The sequence below is a fragment of the Pocillopora verrucosa genome, chromosome 6 (genome assembly GCF_036669915.1).
Source record: "Pocillopora verrucosa isolate sample1 chromosome 6, ASM3666991v2, whole genome shotgun sequence".
In the NCBI taxonomy this organism is placed as follows: Eukaryota; Metazoa; Cnidaria; class Anthozoa; order Scleractinia; family Pocilloporidae; genus Pocillopora; species Pocillopora verrucosa.
This window is the reverse complement of record NC_089317.1, coordinates 3474911-3489831: the sequence shown is the minus strand read 5'-3', so window position 1 is coordinate 3489831 and position 14921 is coordinate 3474911. Positions and strand designations below refer to the sequence as shown.

Sequence of the window (14921 nt, the reverse complement as noted above, 5' to 3'; positions counted from 1 at the left end):
AGAAAAATGCGTTTCGAAATGTAACATATTTACCTAACTAAAAATGTAGCGATTGCACACAAAACTGAATACGAGAACTACACCAATAATACATACAAAAGGAAACAACGTAAATGCAAAAGAAATAAAGACTTACTTTGGTCTAGCTCGTAACAGTAGCAAATAGTCTGTAGCGATTATCGAGCAGCGACGATTTAGCAGCGATGATTTAGTAGCGATGACTGAGATAAAATCTTTGTACGTGTACTTACATGGGACATTGATCGGAGATAACAAACTTATTGTGTAATAATTATTAACTAACGAAACACTTATGATAATAATAAATGAACCAGAACAAAAACTATAATAAAGTGTGTATTAACTAAGCGTCTTGAAACTAACCGTCTGCAGGACGCGTGCCATAAACTATACTCGCTCACTGTGGAGTCTCTGTGGCTCATGGTGAAGCACTGGAGCGCGGAAATCGGAAGGTTTGAGGTTCAATTCCCCGTAGGGGCTCGGAATTTTTACTTTGTCCCACGCTCCTGGCAAGACGAAGAAATAACTCTCTCTATTATCTTACCGAGCGCATAACTTACTATCTCTCTTATTCTATTTCGAGACATTTCATTGTTCTGATGCACTCAGTCATCCGGATGAATGCCTTTGATTATTTTTGATATAAGGTGATTGACGTATTATGATCTTCTGTGTTCGCGTGGTCCTCGAAGCATCCCATCATTGCAAAGCAACACAGAATCGACGGTAGGTTGCGAACTAAATGCTACGTCTTTAAAATTCGTAAAGAGCGACTAACTTATTGACAAGAACAAAATGAGTTTTGGGGCCAGTAGTACGAATACTAGACAGACGATTTGAAAAACTACCTACATCTTGAGCTATTTGATCGAGAATCGAAACCGACAGGTTCTATGTGATTGAGTTGAATTCATATCAATGTTTTCCGGCAGCTGTTGGTCGAATCGATTTCAAGCGTTATGTGACAGATTGTGTTTATATCAGGAGAGAAGCTCAAAGCTAAAGGTAAGAAGAATGCTTTTAAAAAACCATCGTAAAATAACTATGTGGGGATATTTACGAATCGCACATAAAAAGAAACGCACACCGTCAGTAATCCTTGTCACAGCTTCCCAGTTCTCTACACTCAGCAAGCTTATTGGTATTTGTACCTAAATTTTGCTGTATGTAAAATCTGAATTTCGAAGGTAGGTTTTTTTTGTCGGACGCATAACGCAAACGTGCAAGAGTCAAATTTATTTTCGAGAATTGATATTGATGAAAGTGGAAATCCAAAGTGAATTGGTTTCAAATGGAGAAAGTTGGAAAATATTCCTCAAGCTGAGTTATTTTAAAAGTTAATTTCTCCTCTATATTGCAATATTGAAAATGAACGTGATTTTCCTGCACGATTTAACCTGCTAACTCCCACGAGTGACCAGACACAATTTCTCCTTACAATATCTACACAATATCAATCAGATAAGTGATAGAATTAAGAAAAAGATCAATTTCAGATAATTAGTTGATTCTATACGAAATTCTCTGAACTAATATTATAAGAATTGTATAGTTGACTGTAAGGAGAATTACAAATTTGATCTGGGAGTTAAAGTGTTGGGATACAAGCATCTGTCATGATATTCTAGCTTTCAATCAGTTGGATTTTTCATTGGGAATGTAAGACAAAGAATTTGGAATATTTATCTGGAGTCTGGACTGGGAATTAAGTATGGGGGGGGGGGGGAGGGCCAAGAAAGTCAGTTTCACAGCTTATTATTCATGCAGGCTGCAATTATTGCATATAATATTTGTACAGCCAAACAGCATTCAAACTAATTAAAAAAAAAATAATACACATTTGAGAACAGTATAATTTACCTACAGTATAACTGCTTGCTGTAGGTACATGTATTTGTACGTGAAGCCATTAACCATACTGAACACAATATTTACTTCAATAACCAACATGTCTGTTATTAATACATGAACACTGGACATAAGAAATCAAAGATGTAAGGGAAGCTCTGTGCATAAACAGTGTGGGTGGTCTGTGCAAGATAAACTTTGTTACCGTGCATCCCTGGAAACGAAAATAATAACATCATGGCGGACGTGGTTACAGTGTCTTTTTTCAGGAAGTTCTGCGGAAGATATCGAGAAGGCAAAGGCTTTCTGGAAGTGCATAAACCTTCCTCCGGAACAGAAGTCTACATTAGCCGTCAGTATAATAACCACCGTCTAAAAACTGCACCTCAAATTGGAGAAAGTTCGTTAAAACACTGTTTTTAAACATCAGTCTTGGAACTAAACAGCTTACCTCTCGTAAAAGATCGTGTATTACCCACAACTTCAAATTGGCGGCCCTGCCGCTTTCTAGAAGCATGGAAAGTAAACGCTCGCAATCGAGACGGTGGCATTCATCTGCCAAGTTAGTATTTGACGAAAGTGCTGAAGGACAAAGCTTAATCGATTAAACAACTTTTGGAACTGTACAAGTAACCTGCATTTCTAATCTTGTCTGATCTTTTAAGAACTTCTTTCACCTGTGCAACGATTTTTTTTATAGTTATGAGTTCGAATCGTATTCGTGCTTTTCTTAATCGAGAACTAAATATGTATCGTTATGGCAATTTTTTACGCGCATTCACTGGGTTACTTTGAATGCCTTTTGGGATGCTTCTGTTGGGTTTTTTTACTCTTCAACCCCTAAGATGTGATTGTTAATTCTCTCCTGTTCCCTGTAAATTAGTTAAGAGACTTTGGGTGTTGGATCAAGATAACTGCTACCTGATAAGTTTGAGTATTCTCATTACCTGTTTGCTGGATGATGTATGGATATTATAGGGAGAAGTTACATGTTGATCACTTCTTGTAAGTGGGTAAAAACTTTGATCTAATGCTGGGTAATGAAAATTTGAATTGATTCCTTTGCAGGAAAGAGATTAGTTGGTATCTATCAGATGCACACAACTTCCCTTGAAATGGAAAATGATCCAAGTAAGTCAATTTCAGTTAAAACTTGTAACTCTTTTCATCAATTGAAGGTCTAAATTCTTAGGCTTTAATTATAAAAAAAAATTCACTTGAACTTTTTAAGTTCAATAAGCTTCATCATGTCTTTAGAACTTAAAACATATTTGGAGGATGCCCAGAAAAGGAAAGAACAGGAATGAGCTGACTTATAATGTGCAAAAAAAAGTGAGATGATTTTTACACAATAATTTTGTGGTAGTATTTTACAGCTTAGTAGATAGTTTTGTTGACACACACAATGACTTTGACACACAATTTACCTTGAACTGTTAGATGTGTTAGATCTGTGTAGCCTGCCACTTGTTGTGTCTTTCCCCACATTTTTTGTAAAGTTTAATAAGTCATGATAATTAATATCCTTTGCTTTGGGCCCTCACTGCTTTATTTATAGCGGTTTTATATTGGTAATAATGTGATTATGAGTGCAATTTGGTGTTAACTAGCACAAAGACAACCAAATTGCATGAGCTGGTAGGGCAAGTGCAATTTGTAGTCTTTGAAAAATTTACAAGACTGCTTATTACACAAAATGACAAGGGAAAGTATAGTATCACTCACCAATAATGTACATGAAAAAACATCTAAAAACATCACTGAAAGTCAAGACAGACAAAATTTGAAAGCATGCAAGCTCATTTGTAATTTGCACTCACTTGTGTTACATGAGAATGCATTCATTTTCAGCCAATAAAATTACATTTTTCATGTAATAATTTACATGAAAAAATTATGCATGTTTCTCATATAACACAAGTGCAAAGTTATAACACAAGTGCAAATTAAAAATAGCGTATGGGTGCAGCCAAATTTCATCCGTTTTGACTTTCTGTGATGGGTTTTTCATGTAAATTATTAGCAAGTAACAATATGATTTCTTGTGCAATTTGGTTTAAATAAGCACTGGTAAATTTTTCAAAGGCTACAAATAGTACTTGCCCTATATGGATGCGTGCAATTCTATTTTTGAAAAATTAATTCATGTTTAGTAACACCAAACTGCATTCAAAATCATGTTGTTATTTATACAAACAGGCCAGTATGGTCAGCTAAGATCCTTGGGTGTGGCAAAATATCACGATTATAGTTAACCACAGGCTAATCAGGTTGTAATGCAGTCACAAAATTGCTAAATATGTCATATTATGAATGTTAGCCAGTAGCTTTAGCAGGTCATGTCTAAACTGATTTTAATTTTGAAGTGTCTTTGCATCTTGCAGACTTCATTTAGAGAAGAAGCCCAACAAACACTGGCCAAAAGAAAGGTTGAGAGATTAAAGGTGAGGTGACCCTTTTTGCTATTGGATGAGCAAAGCATATAGGAAGGAATAATAAGAAGATGCATTATGCAATGCATTGCATTAGCGCAGCCTTAGGAGTCTGGGGAGAGCATGAGTAATATTATCACCCCTGAATCACACATCAAGACCATAAGAATACAGGAAAAGAAGCTCTTGATTGTTAAACAAATTCTCCTTGACAGCACCTTAAGAAATGTTTAGGGACAGTATGGAGAATGTTCATACTGATGTTAGAGTGTAATGGGTTTAAGATGGAGGACTGATTGATAACCCTTTAACTCCCAAGATCTTGTTAGTAATTCTCCTTACTGTCTGCCATACAGTTCTTGTGATGTTAGTTTGGAGAATTTGGTATTGGATCAACTTATAATCCCCTCATTGGTTTTTTTTTTATTCTCATCACTTGTGTGCTTGATATTGTATTGATATTGGAAGGAGAAATTCTGTCTGGTCACTCATGGGAGTTAAAGGGTTAAATATGGCAGATTACTTGGGGAGGACTTGTGTGGGGATCCCGGCTAAGTTTGTACCAGATGTATTATAGCTCAGTTATCGGAATTGCAACCTTTAGAGGTTGACCTGACAAAAAAAGATAATATTCTGCATAGTACTACCCATGAATTCACTTTAGGTTTACTTAATGATTTGAGGTACTACTTTTTTTGCTTAAGATGAGTTTCCCTTTTATTTCTTCATCAAAGTATTTTTTCATGTACTATAGCATCCTGACACATTGTGGATGAAACTCAAAACTTTTTTAACAATTGTGGAAAAATTGAGGTAATCATGATCGTAAAGAAGTTTAAATCAGCCATCACTTACTTCAATGTCATGATCTCTGCCTTTCTCACCTGAACTCCCTTTAGTGAGAAGGCAAATGAGGGGGGTGGGGTGGGTGCAAGGAAAGAGTAGAGACCCATTCTTAGCTGGAACCAGGCTGAAATTTCCAAATATATATGATCTTGAGCATCAATCATGATTCAAGAAATTAAAGAAGGGAGCTGTTGCGATTCAATGCTATATTACCTGAAATACAGACCTTTGGAAATGGAAATGAAAAGCAACTTTTGAACCTTAATTTAAACTTTTAGCTTTAATTGTGGTAGCAGAGGGTGCAGTGGTGAGAGTGCTTCCCTCCCACCCCTCCCACCACTGTGAACTGGGTTCAAATCTTGGACCTGGCATCACATGTGGATTTAGTTCGTTTTTGGTTCTTGTCCTTGCTCCAAGGGGTTTTCTCTGGGTCTTCCAGTTTCCTCTCTCTCAGCGAAATACCAGCATTCTAAATTCCAATTCGACCTGACAAAAGTGGACAGGAAGAGCCACCCCATGGATTGTCCAATGCTAAAATCCAGTTATTTATTTTTTTGTGTACCGCCATCCATGCAGGCTTTGCCATGTTTGGGACCAGTCACTATATATATTACCTAGGGGGGGGGGGGGGAAGGAGGATTTTTGTTGTATCACACTGAAATTAACCTTGTGCCCCCCCTAAATCATTGTGGTATTTTAATGACCCCCCTCATTGGCAGTCATGTCTTATAGTCCCCCCCCCCTTTGTACTCTGTTAGCAATCACTGTTTTTCTCCCCCCCCTCTGTTCTCCTGAAAACCATGCGATCCCCCTTCATTCTTTCCTTTCCCCCCCATGATAAATAGTGATAGGTGCTTTGGTTTTAATTTCCCCTGAGCAGAGAGCAGTAATTTCACATCGTCAGCCCAAAGAACATGTCTTCAACATCTTGTAAGTGGGAAACTCTCCTTGTTTTTCCATTTTTTTTTTTGGTTCGAATAAGTAAAGATTTGGTAAAACATTTGACAATAAAAATCTGCGATAAAATATTATAAAGCATAACACGACGTTTCGACGTTTCCAGAACGTCATTATCAAGTGAACTAAAATAATAAAATCGAGTATATATAGTGAAGCGGTGAATAAATTACAAAGCGTTAAAAGTTAAACAAAAAGTTTGGCCCTAATGGAATCGCTCTGGGTGTCTAAATTGGGCCTTATTGTTCTTATGTACAACAACATTTCATAAACAAGACAATCCCATTTCGTCCACATTTTTTAAGCATTCTAAACTGGCTCTCATTGGGTAAGTCAATGTTCCCATGGGCATCTCTCAGGTGGCGACCAATGGCAGAGTATCGATGATCAGCAATGCGTTGAAACAAATGGCGCGTCGTATATCCGACGTAATTTGAATCACACAAATCACATTTAAAACAGTAAACAACGCTATGCTGATTTACGATGCCTGGCTTGATTTCTTTAAGCTTTAGGTCCTGCTCAAGTTTCTTACTGGTGTAGACTGGTTTGCACATCAATGCCAATTTTTGAACTGAGATCGCGCATTTGTCTTTTGGCAATGTTCACTGAGACTTGATCTTTGAAAGGAATATTGACTCTTAAAGTTTCATCAGATTTTGTCTTAGTATCTGGTGTAGAGGAATAATCACATTTGTCGATAATACAATTCACCAAAGAACTAGGGTAACCATAATAATAATTATTATTATTATTATTATTATTATTATTGCAATAATAATAGGAACGAGTGGAATTCAATTCAGTCTGCAATCTTATGAGTGATTAATACAATCAGATGACTGTGAAGTGGGAGTCCGATATGTTAATGTTAGCACAAAATCCTGTTACCAATAAATCAATACTATAACAAAATTTGAGAAAGAAACCAGATGTATTGGCTATGCGTTTTTCGTAACAGGGTGTGCACATGACACATGCTGTCCACTCATATAGGCATGACATCAACTGTCCTGTTACACTGTTCAGTAAGAGGCATGACATCAACTGTCCTGTTACACTGTTCAGTAAGAGGCATGACATCAACTGTCCTGTTACACTGTTCAGTAAGAGGCATGACACATACACTGTCCTATTAGTGCTTGAATTGTTAGTGATAACTAATCACATCTGAGTTTTTTGTTATAGTTGCCACTGAAATGCTGTATCACCTTTCAGAAACCCCTGACAAACCACGTCATGCTGGGGAACATTATGAAAAAGCTTTATTCTCAACCTATAGGCTGATAAAAAATTTCTGCAACTACCTAAGCTATACATGCTGAAGATTCAAGCCAAAGAGATTGTTCTTCTTGAGAATTTCTCACAGGCCTTTCTATCTTTCTAAAAGTTTCCCTTGTTTTCTTTGAACACTGGAGACTAATTGAGACCTGTAATAGTAACATCATTGTCATTTATTCATAGATGTCATGCAGTGAATGTGTGTGATGATGCAACATATTTTTCCAGAAAATCAATGAAGACCTTCAAATAGGTGGACTAGATGTTCAAGCAGAAGAAATAATTGACATTATTGATGGATACAAGGGAAAGGGCTATGGCAAATCCACTGAAGAAGAGTTAGGTTGGTGTTTATTCAAATAATTTTGCAGATTTTGGTTTCTTCATAATTAGACTACAAGCAGTCCCTCCTTTTTGGAGATGTCTGTCAGGCAAAAAAAAAAAAAAAAAAATTAAAAAAATTGATGTAAGCTCCCAGCAGCGCACTAACTTTTCTTCACTTTTTTTTTTTCCTTTTTGAGTCACACAACTTTTATAGACTTTGCCCAAAAGGATGGGTTTCTTGTAGCCTTTTACATATATTAATAATAACCTGCTTATTTTGGTACTGAAATGACATGCAGTTGAAAAGAGTTATTTTTCTATCTATTAGTAAATAACCTTTTCAAAACTCGAAAATATGAAAAAAAGTTTGCCCCTCATTTCTTTCTGATCTGTACTAACGCCAAACAGAAAATTTGTTTTCAGAATGCTCTCTGGCTGACAGCATGTTGATTTATTTCAGTGCGAATTAAAAGCTGAAATTTTATGGCTGAAAGTTAAAATGATATGTACTCTGTTAACAAGCGATCAGTGTATCTGTTTTACAATTTAGAAGGAATGATCACTCAATGATGTTTCAGACCTCAAAGTTTACCTGCCCCCACCCCTCCCCCCCTCTTTACCACAGGTTTGTGCAAGACAATAATAATGGATAATTATATCCATAATTATTATAATTTATTGCTTATTTATTCCTTATTTATTCCAAAATGCATTCGAAATTGCTTGATTACCAAATAAAAACATGATTTAAATTTTTCTTAACCATTTGCATTTGAATTTGCACCTTACGAACCCTGAAATCTTTGTATCTGTTAATGAAGAGGACATTGTGGAGATATCCAGAACAACTGGAATTATGGTGGACCCCGTGTACAACGTCAAAGCCATTAGAGGAATGCTACACGAGATGAACACCAACCCAGGGCGATTTAAGGGTCACAGAATACTTTATATTCATACTGGTGAGTACAATTTATCAACATCATCAGTGATAAATACTTCCTTCCCTATGGCTAAGAGCATGCATACCTTGAAAATAATGGTTTCTCAAAGGTAATCTCTTGGAAATGCGATTTCCCTGCAATGATATTCTGCTCATGCGTGGTTGTGCGCTTGTCAGCCTGAAGGAAAAAGGTACATCACCTTAAGTTGTCAACGAGTGATTTTGGTAAATGATGTGGAAAACGAAACTCATTAATCAAATGAAAAAGAGGAAAAAAACGATTACTGAACTTGGCTATCGGCTTTGGTAAATAATTGTACTACCATGATATTTTTCAACCTGGTAGGTAAATTGCAACCTTGAGATCCCATTTTTGATCCCTCGTAGAAGTATCAGTGGTTCGTGACATGTACTGGATTGCATGTGGTATGTACTTTCTTTCGCGTGGAAGCAAAATTATTATACGTTAGACTTACTATGAAGACTCTGATTGGTCGAGAGCATACATTCCATATACAATAGCAGATATTGGTTTCTCATGTCGCGTTTAAATTCTGCCTAGTGTCCAAGCCCTTCGTCCGTGTAGTGTTCTCAAACTCTTGAAAAATCAGAGAGAAGATTCTTCTTTAGCAAATTGTTTCAAAAAATAAATGATAAATCAGGTATTGAATTTGGTTTTAGCATGATATTATAAATTATCAAACCTGGCATCTGTGTTATCTGCCTCGGCTTTCGGCTTCGGCAGATAACTCAGACCCCGGCATTGCTAATTTATGATATTATGCTCAACCTCATCCAATAATTGCTCATTATTTTCAATTGCACCAAGTAGAGTATAATAACGCGCGAATCTAGTAAAAATTTCCTGTGATATTGTACATTTGGTTATTTTGTACTGTAAAAAAAACTTGTTTAATCGGTTGGCTGCGCGTGCTGCACTTCTCTATTTGCGTCGCTTTTCCCACTTTTTGCCCATGAAATAAAGCAGTTGGGTAATAAATAACTTATGAGACGTTTTGGTGTGTAGTATCGCTGGGTATTTTTACTCATAGTTTGTGTTTTGACTCGCCCTGCGTGATCGACAAAATATGTCACAACTCGTAAAAATAGTTACCGATACTACAAACCAAAATTCTGATAAGATATATCTTTTGATGGAAGACTGAATACGACAACATCCACAGGTGATAAACTTTCATATTTTTGCTTAGAGGATGGTGTTACCAATCCTTTGGAAATGGCGAGACCTGATTTGTAACATTGTTATGCGAGTTTCGCACACGTCTGATAGGGTGTGTGTCTGATTTTCCAACAGGAGGTGTGTTCGGTTTGTATGATGGAAGAATGGACCCGTTAGTAACTCGCCCTGCACTGGGTATAAATGATGTTGTCTGCTGGGAAAGTGCGAATGATCCCATGCCATTCTGAGGCTGACTCGTTCTTAGTTGTCTCTCTTATTTTAGATATTTAGGTAGTGCTCGAGAGGTCCGCGTGTAAAAAGATTTTCGTTCGTTTCTCATCGTTCCCTTTGTTAATATAGTGCTAATCTCTCGCGAAACCCTCGGCCGCGCAAGAAAGACTGGGAACTAGCAAATTTTAGGGTGGCAAGCAAGAAAGGTCAGTCAAGACATGCCTACATTCTCTTTTGGCGTCAGCCAGTAAAATTGTTCACAAACGAGGAGGAAATTGCATCGCATGGACTTCTCAAACCATCAGAGGGAAACAGTCTATGACCAAGGTCTCGTGAGCTCACATATCGAAGACGAACACAACAAATTATTGGACCGGAAAAAAATGTTAAAGCCTTTGAAAATATATTCGTGTAAAAGTATAAAGATTTAAAGTTTTTGAATTTCGTGTTAATTTTATACACTTATATCTTTGATTTTACACCAATAAAACAAAAGGTAACGTTGTACCCGCTTTTCAGTATAACAAGTTCTATTTTTGGATCAAGTTTGACATGCAAATTTTGGTGAGTTTTGCAATTGCTTGGGGCAATATTTGGATTCCAAGTTTTGCTTTCAGCCCAACGAGAACTTCGACAAAATTGATGTCTCTGAATCAAAGGGCAATCAGATGGGCATCGGGTACGTTCGAAGAAGAGTTTCCCGTTGATTGGATTCATATTGCTAAATACCTTTTTTACAATTCCGTGGCTCTGTGTCAATTAAATTCCAAACAATTCACCTTATCAACTTTGTCCGCCTCATGTTGGCAGCGTTTGCCGTGTTTTACGTGAACATCGTCAATGTGATGAGGTTAAGGACCGCTTTTAGGTTGGAAGCTGACTACTTCGAATAAATGCGTTTCTTCTACCCTAAGTTTATCATCTTTCGATGACCAGGGAGGATTGTCTAGCCATAATAATGGCCTCGCCAATTTATACCGGTCAGATTCCAACCGATGTAGCAAAAACCATCATTTATTCGTGCCTTCGCAACAATCAGCAAGTCCGCTTTTACACCCATGGATTCTGAACTCTGGCGTTTTAAAAAACAGAATGAAATTTCTCACCCCCCGGAGAACAACTCGCTCGGAGTGATTTACAAAACAAATAGTAGCTTGTTCAAGTTCGCGGAAAAACATCAGCCGTGAATGTTCCAGAAAATTCTTTCGAAATGTTGTGTATCTTTTATCATGGAAATTGCTTATGATGGCATTCATGCGTGACTTGTGAGTGCTACATAAACTAACTCGCGGTACGTTGTTGTCAGAGAGCATTTCCACCTTGCGACTATACTTGGTACACAGTGGCTCTGGTAGATGAAAGGTGAGAAAACTTTTTTTAATATTCGAGCCTTAAATGAAACATTTTATCGTTATTTTACTTGGTTCTGTCATTGTTAAACTTAAGCTGGAGTTCAATACTCTATATAATCATACTGTAAACTTAAAGCTACCGAGTTATTATGCGATTATCAACAAGTGATATTCTGAGATTGAAACAGCCGTGTACGACCATTATAGAGCACGTAGAAAAGGGAAAAATAACATTTGATCTCTTTGATTTGTCTGGAAGAATAACAGATGCTTGCTTTGAAAATGTGTACATGCACATACAGAAAAATATCTTCGTGGCTAACGTTAAATTCGGCCGTTCCTGTCTCGATCTGTTATCGACTGATCAGCAAACGGGAAACAGGTTGGCTCTTAGTTTAGTCATCCCTTTCAAATTGAATTCTTTTGAACGAACTTTCAAAGTTCGTTCACGAAAAGTGTGGACAAGGAATTTGAGAGGCATTCAAGTTCTGATCTTCGACACAACTAGATTAAAGGTTTCCTATTCAACTTTCCGCAAAGTTCTCTATTTTGAGATTGTTGCATATTCAGTAAACGTTTAACTTTGGCCTCAGCTGGGGAACTTGATTGTTTGAAACTCGTAAATTGGAAACACATTACTTTTCTTCTACAGGATTCCTATCAGTTGAGTCATTTTGATGTTTTATCGGATGTCTTTGAATAATTTCGCAACAAGAAAGGTTTTGAAAACTTTTTAAGTCAGTTGGCCATGATACTTTGGTACACTCTGGCTCTGGTAAATAAATTGTAAGGAAACTTGATTTATTAGACGAGCCTTAAATTACACCTTTTATGGCGTTTTACTCAGTTCTGTCATTGTCTAACTAAAACTGGAGTTTTTTCTACGCTGATGATCATACTGTACATTTATTTCGGCTTGTTTACTGTACTATCATCAATTGCAATAGTGATTAATTGAGAGCACTTCGAATTAGCCTCATACGACCATTATAGAGCACTGGTGCGATCGGACTAATGAAAGTAGATTTGTTTTGAAACTGTCTTCATGTACAGAAGAAATTTCCTCGTGGCTGCCATTAATTTGGCAGTTCCTGTCTCGATCTATCGTCAACTGGCCTTGCTCTGAGTCTCTAAGTTTGTCATCATCATTTTCAAGTTGATTGAGCAGTTCATAAAAACTCTTATAGTTCATTTGAAACAAAGCTGGAAGAAAAATGTGAGAGGTATTTGCGTTTTGATCGTGAACACAACTGGATTGAAGATTTTGTATTCAACTTCCCCGCAAAGTTGTTTGTTTTGAGATTATTACATCAGTAAAAGTTCAACTTTGTTTTTAGCAAGTGAAATCGTTTATGTGTTACCTTTAGGGTCAAATAAAACCCCTCTCTTAGCTATGGGACTCTAATCATTTGAGTCTTTTTTATTCGTACTGGATGTCTTCGAATCATGTTGCAACAAGAAAAAGTTTTGGAAAGTTTGTTAGTCAGTCAGCCATGAATGGCTTTGTGGTTATTTGAACTGACTTTTGCGACTGATATTTGATAAAGTCAGGAAGCTTTCACTTAAATGCTGATTTAATGCTTCGATAAAGTTCTTTTTTACTCTGACAGTGGCGAGAAAATGTTCCTAGCTAGCGGTGTCCTCTGATCTACATTAGCGACAGCTACGTGCTAATGCAGGAATCCGTAATAAGTTTTGAGGAGGTTATACAATACGTAAAAACTGAAAGTAAAACTTTGCATTTCTCAATCTTTAACGCAATCTTTGTATATTGCAAAAGAGAGTTGTTTTTCAAGCAAAAGTCTTTTTTTCTAATTCTTGATTTATCGTTAGGTTTCGTAGTCTTCGTCGCTTACTTTTATTGTTTTGCTTTTGGGTACATAACAAACTACGCATTTTGTGGGCAATCAGCCGAATTACATTTAGAAAGCATTGCCACAAATATTAAAAAAAATTTCCGCGCCAACTCATCCTTATCAGAGATGAAAAAATATGAGAGAAAATAATCAACTGAAATGTAGACATGGATTGCAGATGACCACTTAAGGATTCATCTTTGAGTTTGGAATGTGCAAACTCATGTGAAGTTATTTTGCTGTGGTTCTGCTCAGATGATCATGAAAATTGACTTTCAGCAGATAATCATCTTTTAGAATACCAAACAAATTTAACGATAAAAACATCTGGTTTGAAAAAAACTGCTTTTCCGTGTGATCAGTTTTTGCTTTAAGTCATGCGTTTTGTAATGAACTTTAATTTTACTTACAGCAGAGTTACTCGGTAAGATGCAAATCGTTTTTGTTTTATTTATTCTCACTGTTAAGCCCCGATCGTTGAACTATCACGCGATAGAAATCTCGAGCTCCTACTCTAACTGTTTCAAAGAGAGTTACATCTAAGAGTCAAAAAAGGTATTTAGGAAGAACCCAAACGAACAAAGAAGAAAGAAGAATTATAAAGGAGGCATAGAGATCTGACTCGGGTATTTCATCATTAGACATAATTAGGGTTGTCTGTGATGTACGTGCGTTTTCTTTGCTCCGCGTCCAAGGTAGCTTACACCTTTGCGAAGATTTGCAAGAGACATTGTACCTTGGACGAATTTTCGGAAAAAATCAGCCGTGAATGTTCCCGAAATTTTTTTTTGGAGATGTTGTGAATCTATCATTATGGAAATTACTTATAAATGCACGCATGCGTGACTTGTGGGTGCGACACGAACTGATTCACGGTATGTTGCGTAGACTTGGATCATTTCTACGTTGCGATGATACCTTGGTAGACTCTGGCTCTCGTAAAAAAAGTGAGAAAGCTTAACTTATTATCCCAGCCTTAAATTGTACCTTCTATGACTGTTTTACGTCGTTCTGTAATCGTTCGACTTAAAACTGGAGTTTCATTCCCTTATGATCATACTGTGCATTTAATTTAAGCTTGTTTATTGTACGATCATCAATTGCAACCAGAGATTAATTGGGAGCGAAAAACCTCATACGACTATTATAGAGCACTTCCGAGAGTAAAAGTAAATTTTTTTTTTTCTCTGATTCGATCGGACTAATGAGCGTATGTTTGTTCTGATAATGTGTTGACGTACAGAACAAAATTTCCTCGTGGCTGCCATTAATTTGATAGTTCCTGTCTTCATCTGTTGTCAACTGGCCTCGCTCTGAGTTTTTTTGGTTTGTTATCACTTTCAGTTCACTTGACACAAAGCTGGAAGAAAATTCGGGAGGTATTTGCGTTTCGATAGTGAATTCAACTGGATTGAGGTTTTAGTTTTCGATTTTCCCGCAAAGTTGTTTCTTTTGAGATTATTACATCAGCAAAAGTTTAACTTTGTTTTCAGAAAGTCAAATCGTTTATGTTTTACCTTTAAGGTCAAACAAATTTCCTTTCTTAGCTATAGGAATCTAATCATTTGACCCCTTTTTTATTGTTATTGGATGTCTTTGAATCATTTCGCAACAAGGAAAAAAGTTTTTGAAAGTTTTTAAGTCAGTCAG

The 14921-nt window shown here is 36.7% G+C and overlaps 2 protein-coding genes across 2 annotated transcripts in view; both read left to right on the top strand.

Annotated features, from left to right (window-relative positions):
• Positions 1 to 14921, top strand: part of LOC131799988 (NLR family CARD domain-containing protein 3-like) — an 82242-nt gene that overhangs the window by 52402 nt on the left and 14919 nt on the right.
• Positions 415 to 7638, top strand: LOC136276865 (uncharacterized). Its single transcript, XM_066168299.1, has 5 exons — positions 415 to 747; positions 954 to 1026; positions 4254 to 4313; positions 6028 to 6077; positions 7569 to 7638. The coding sequence occupies exons 1-5, from the start codon at positions 683 to 685 to the stop codon at positions 7636 to 7638; spliced, it is 318 nt and encodes a 105-aa protein (XP_066024396.1). The 5' UTR covers positions 415 to 682.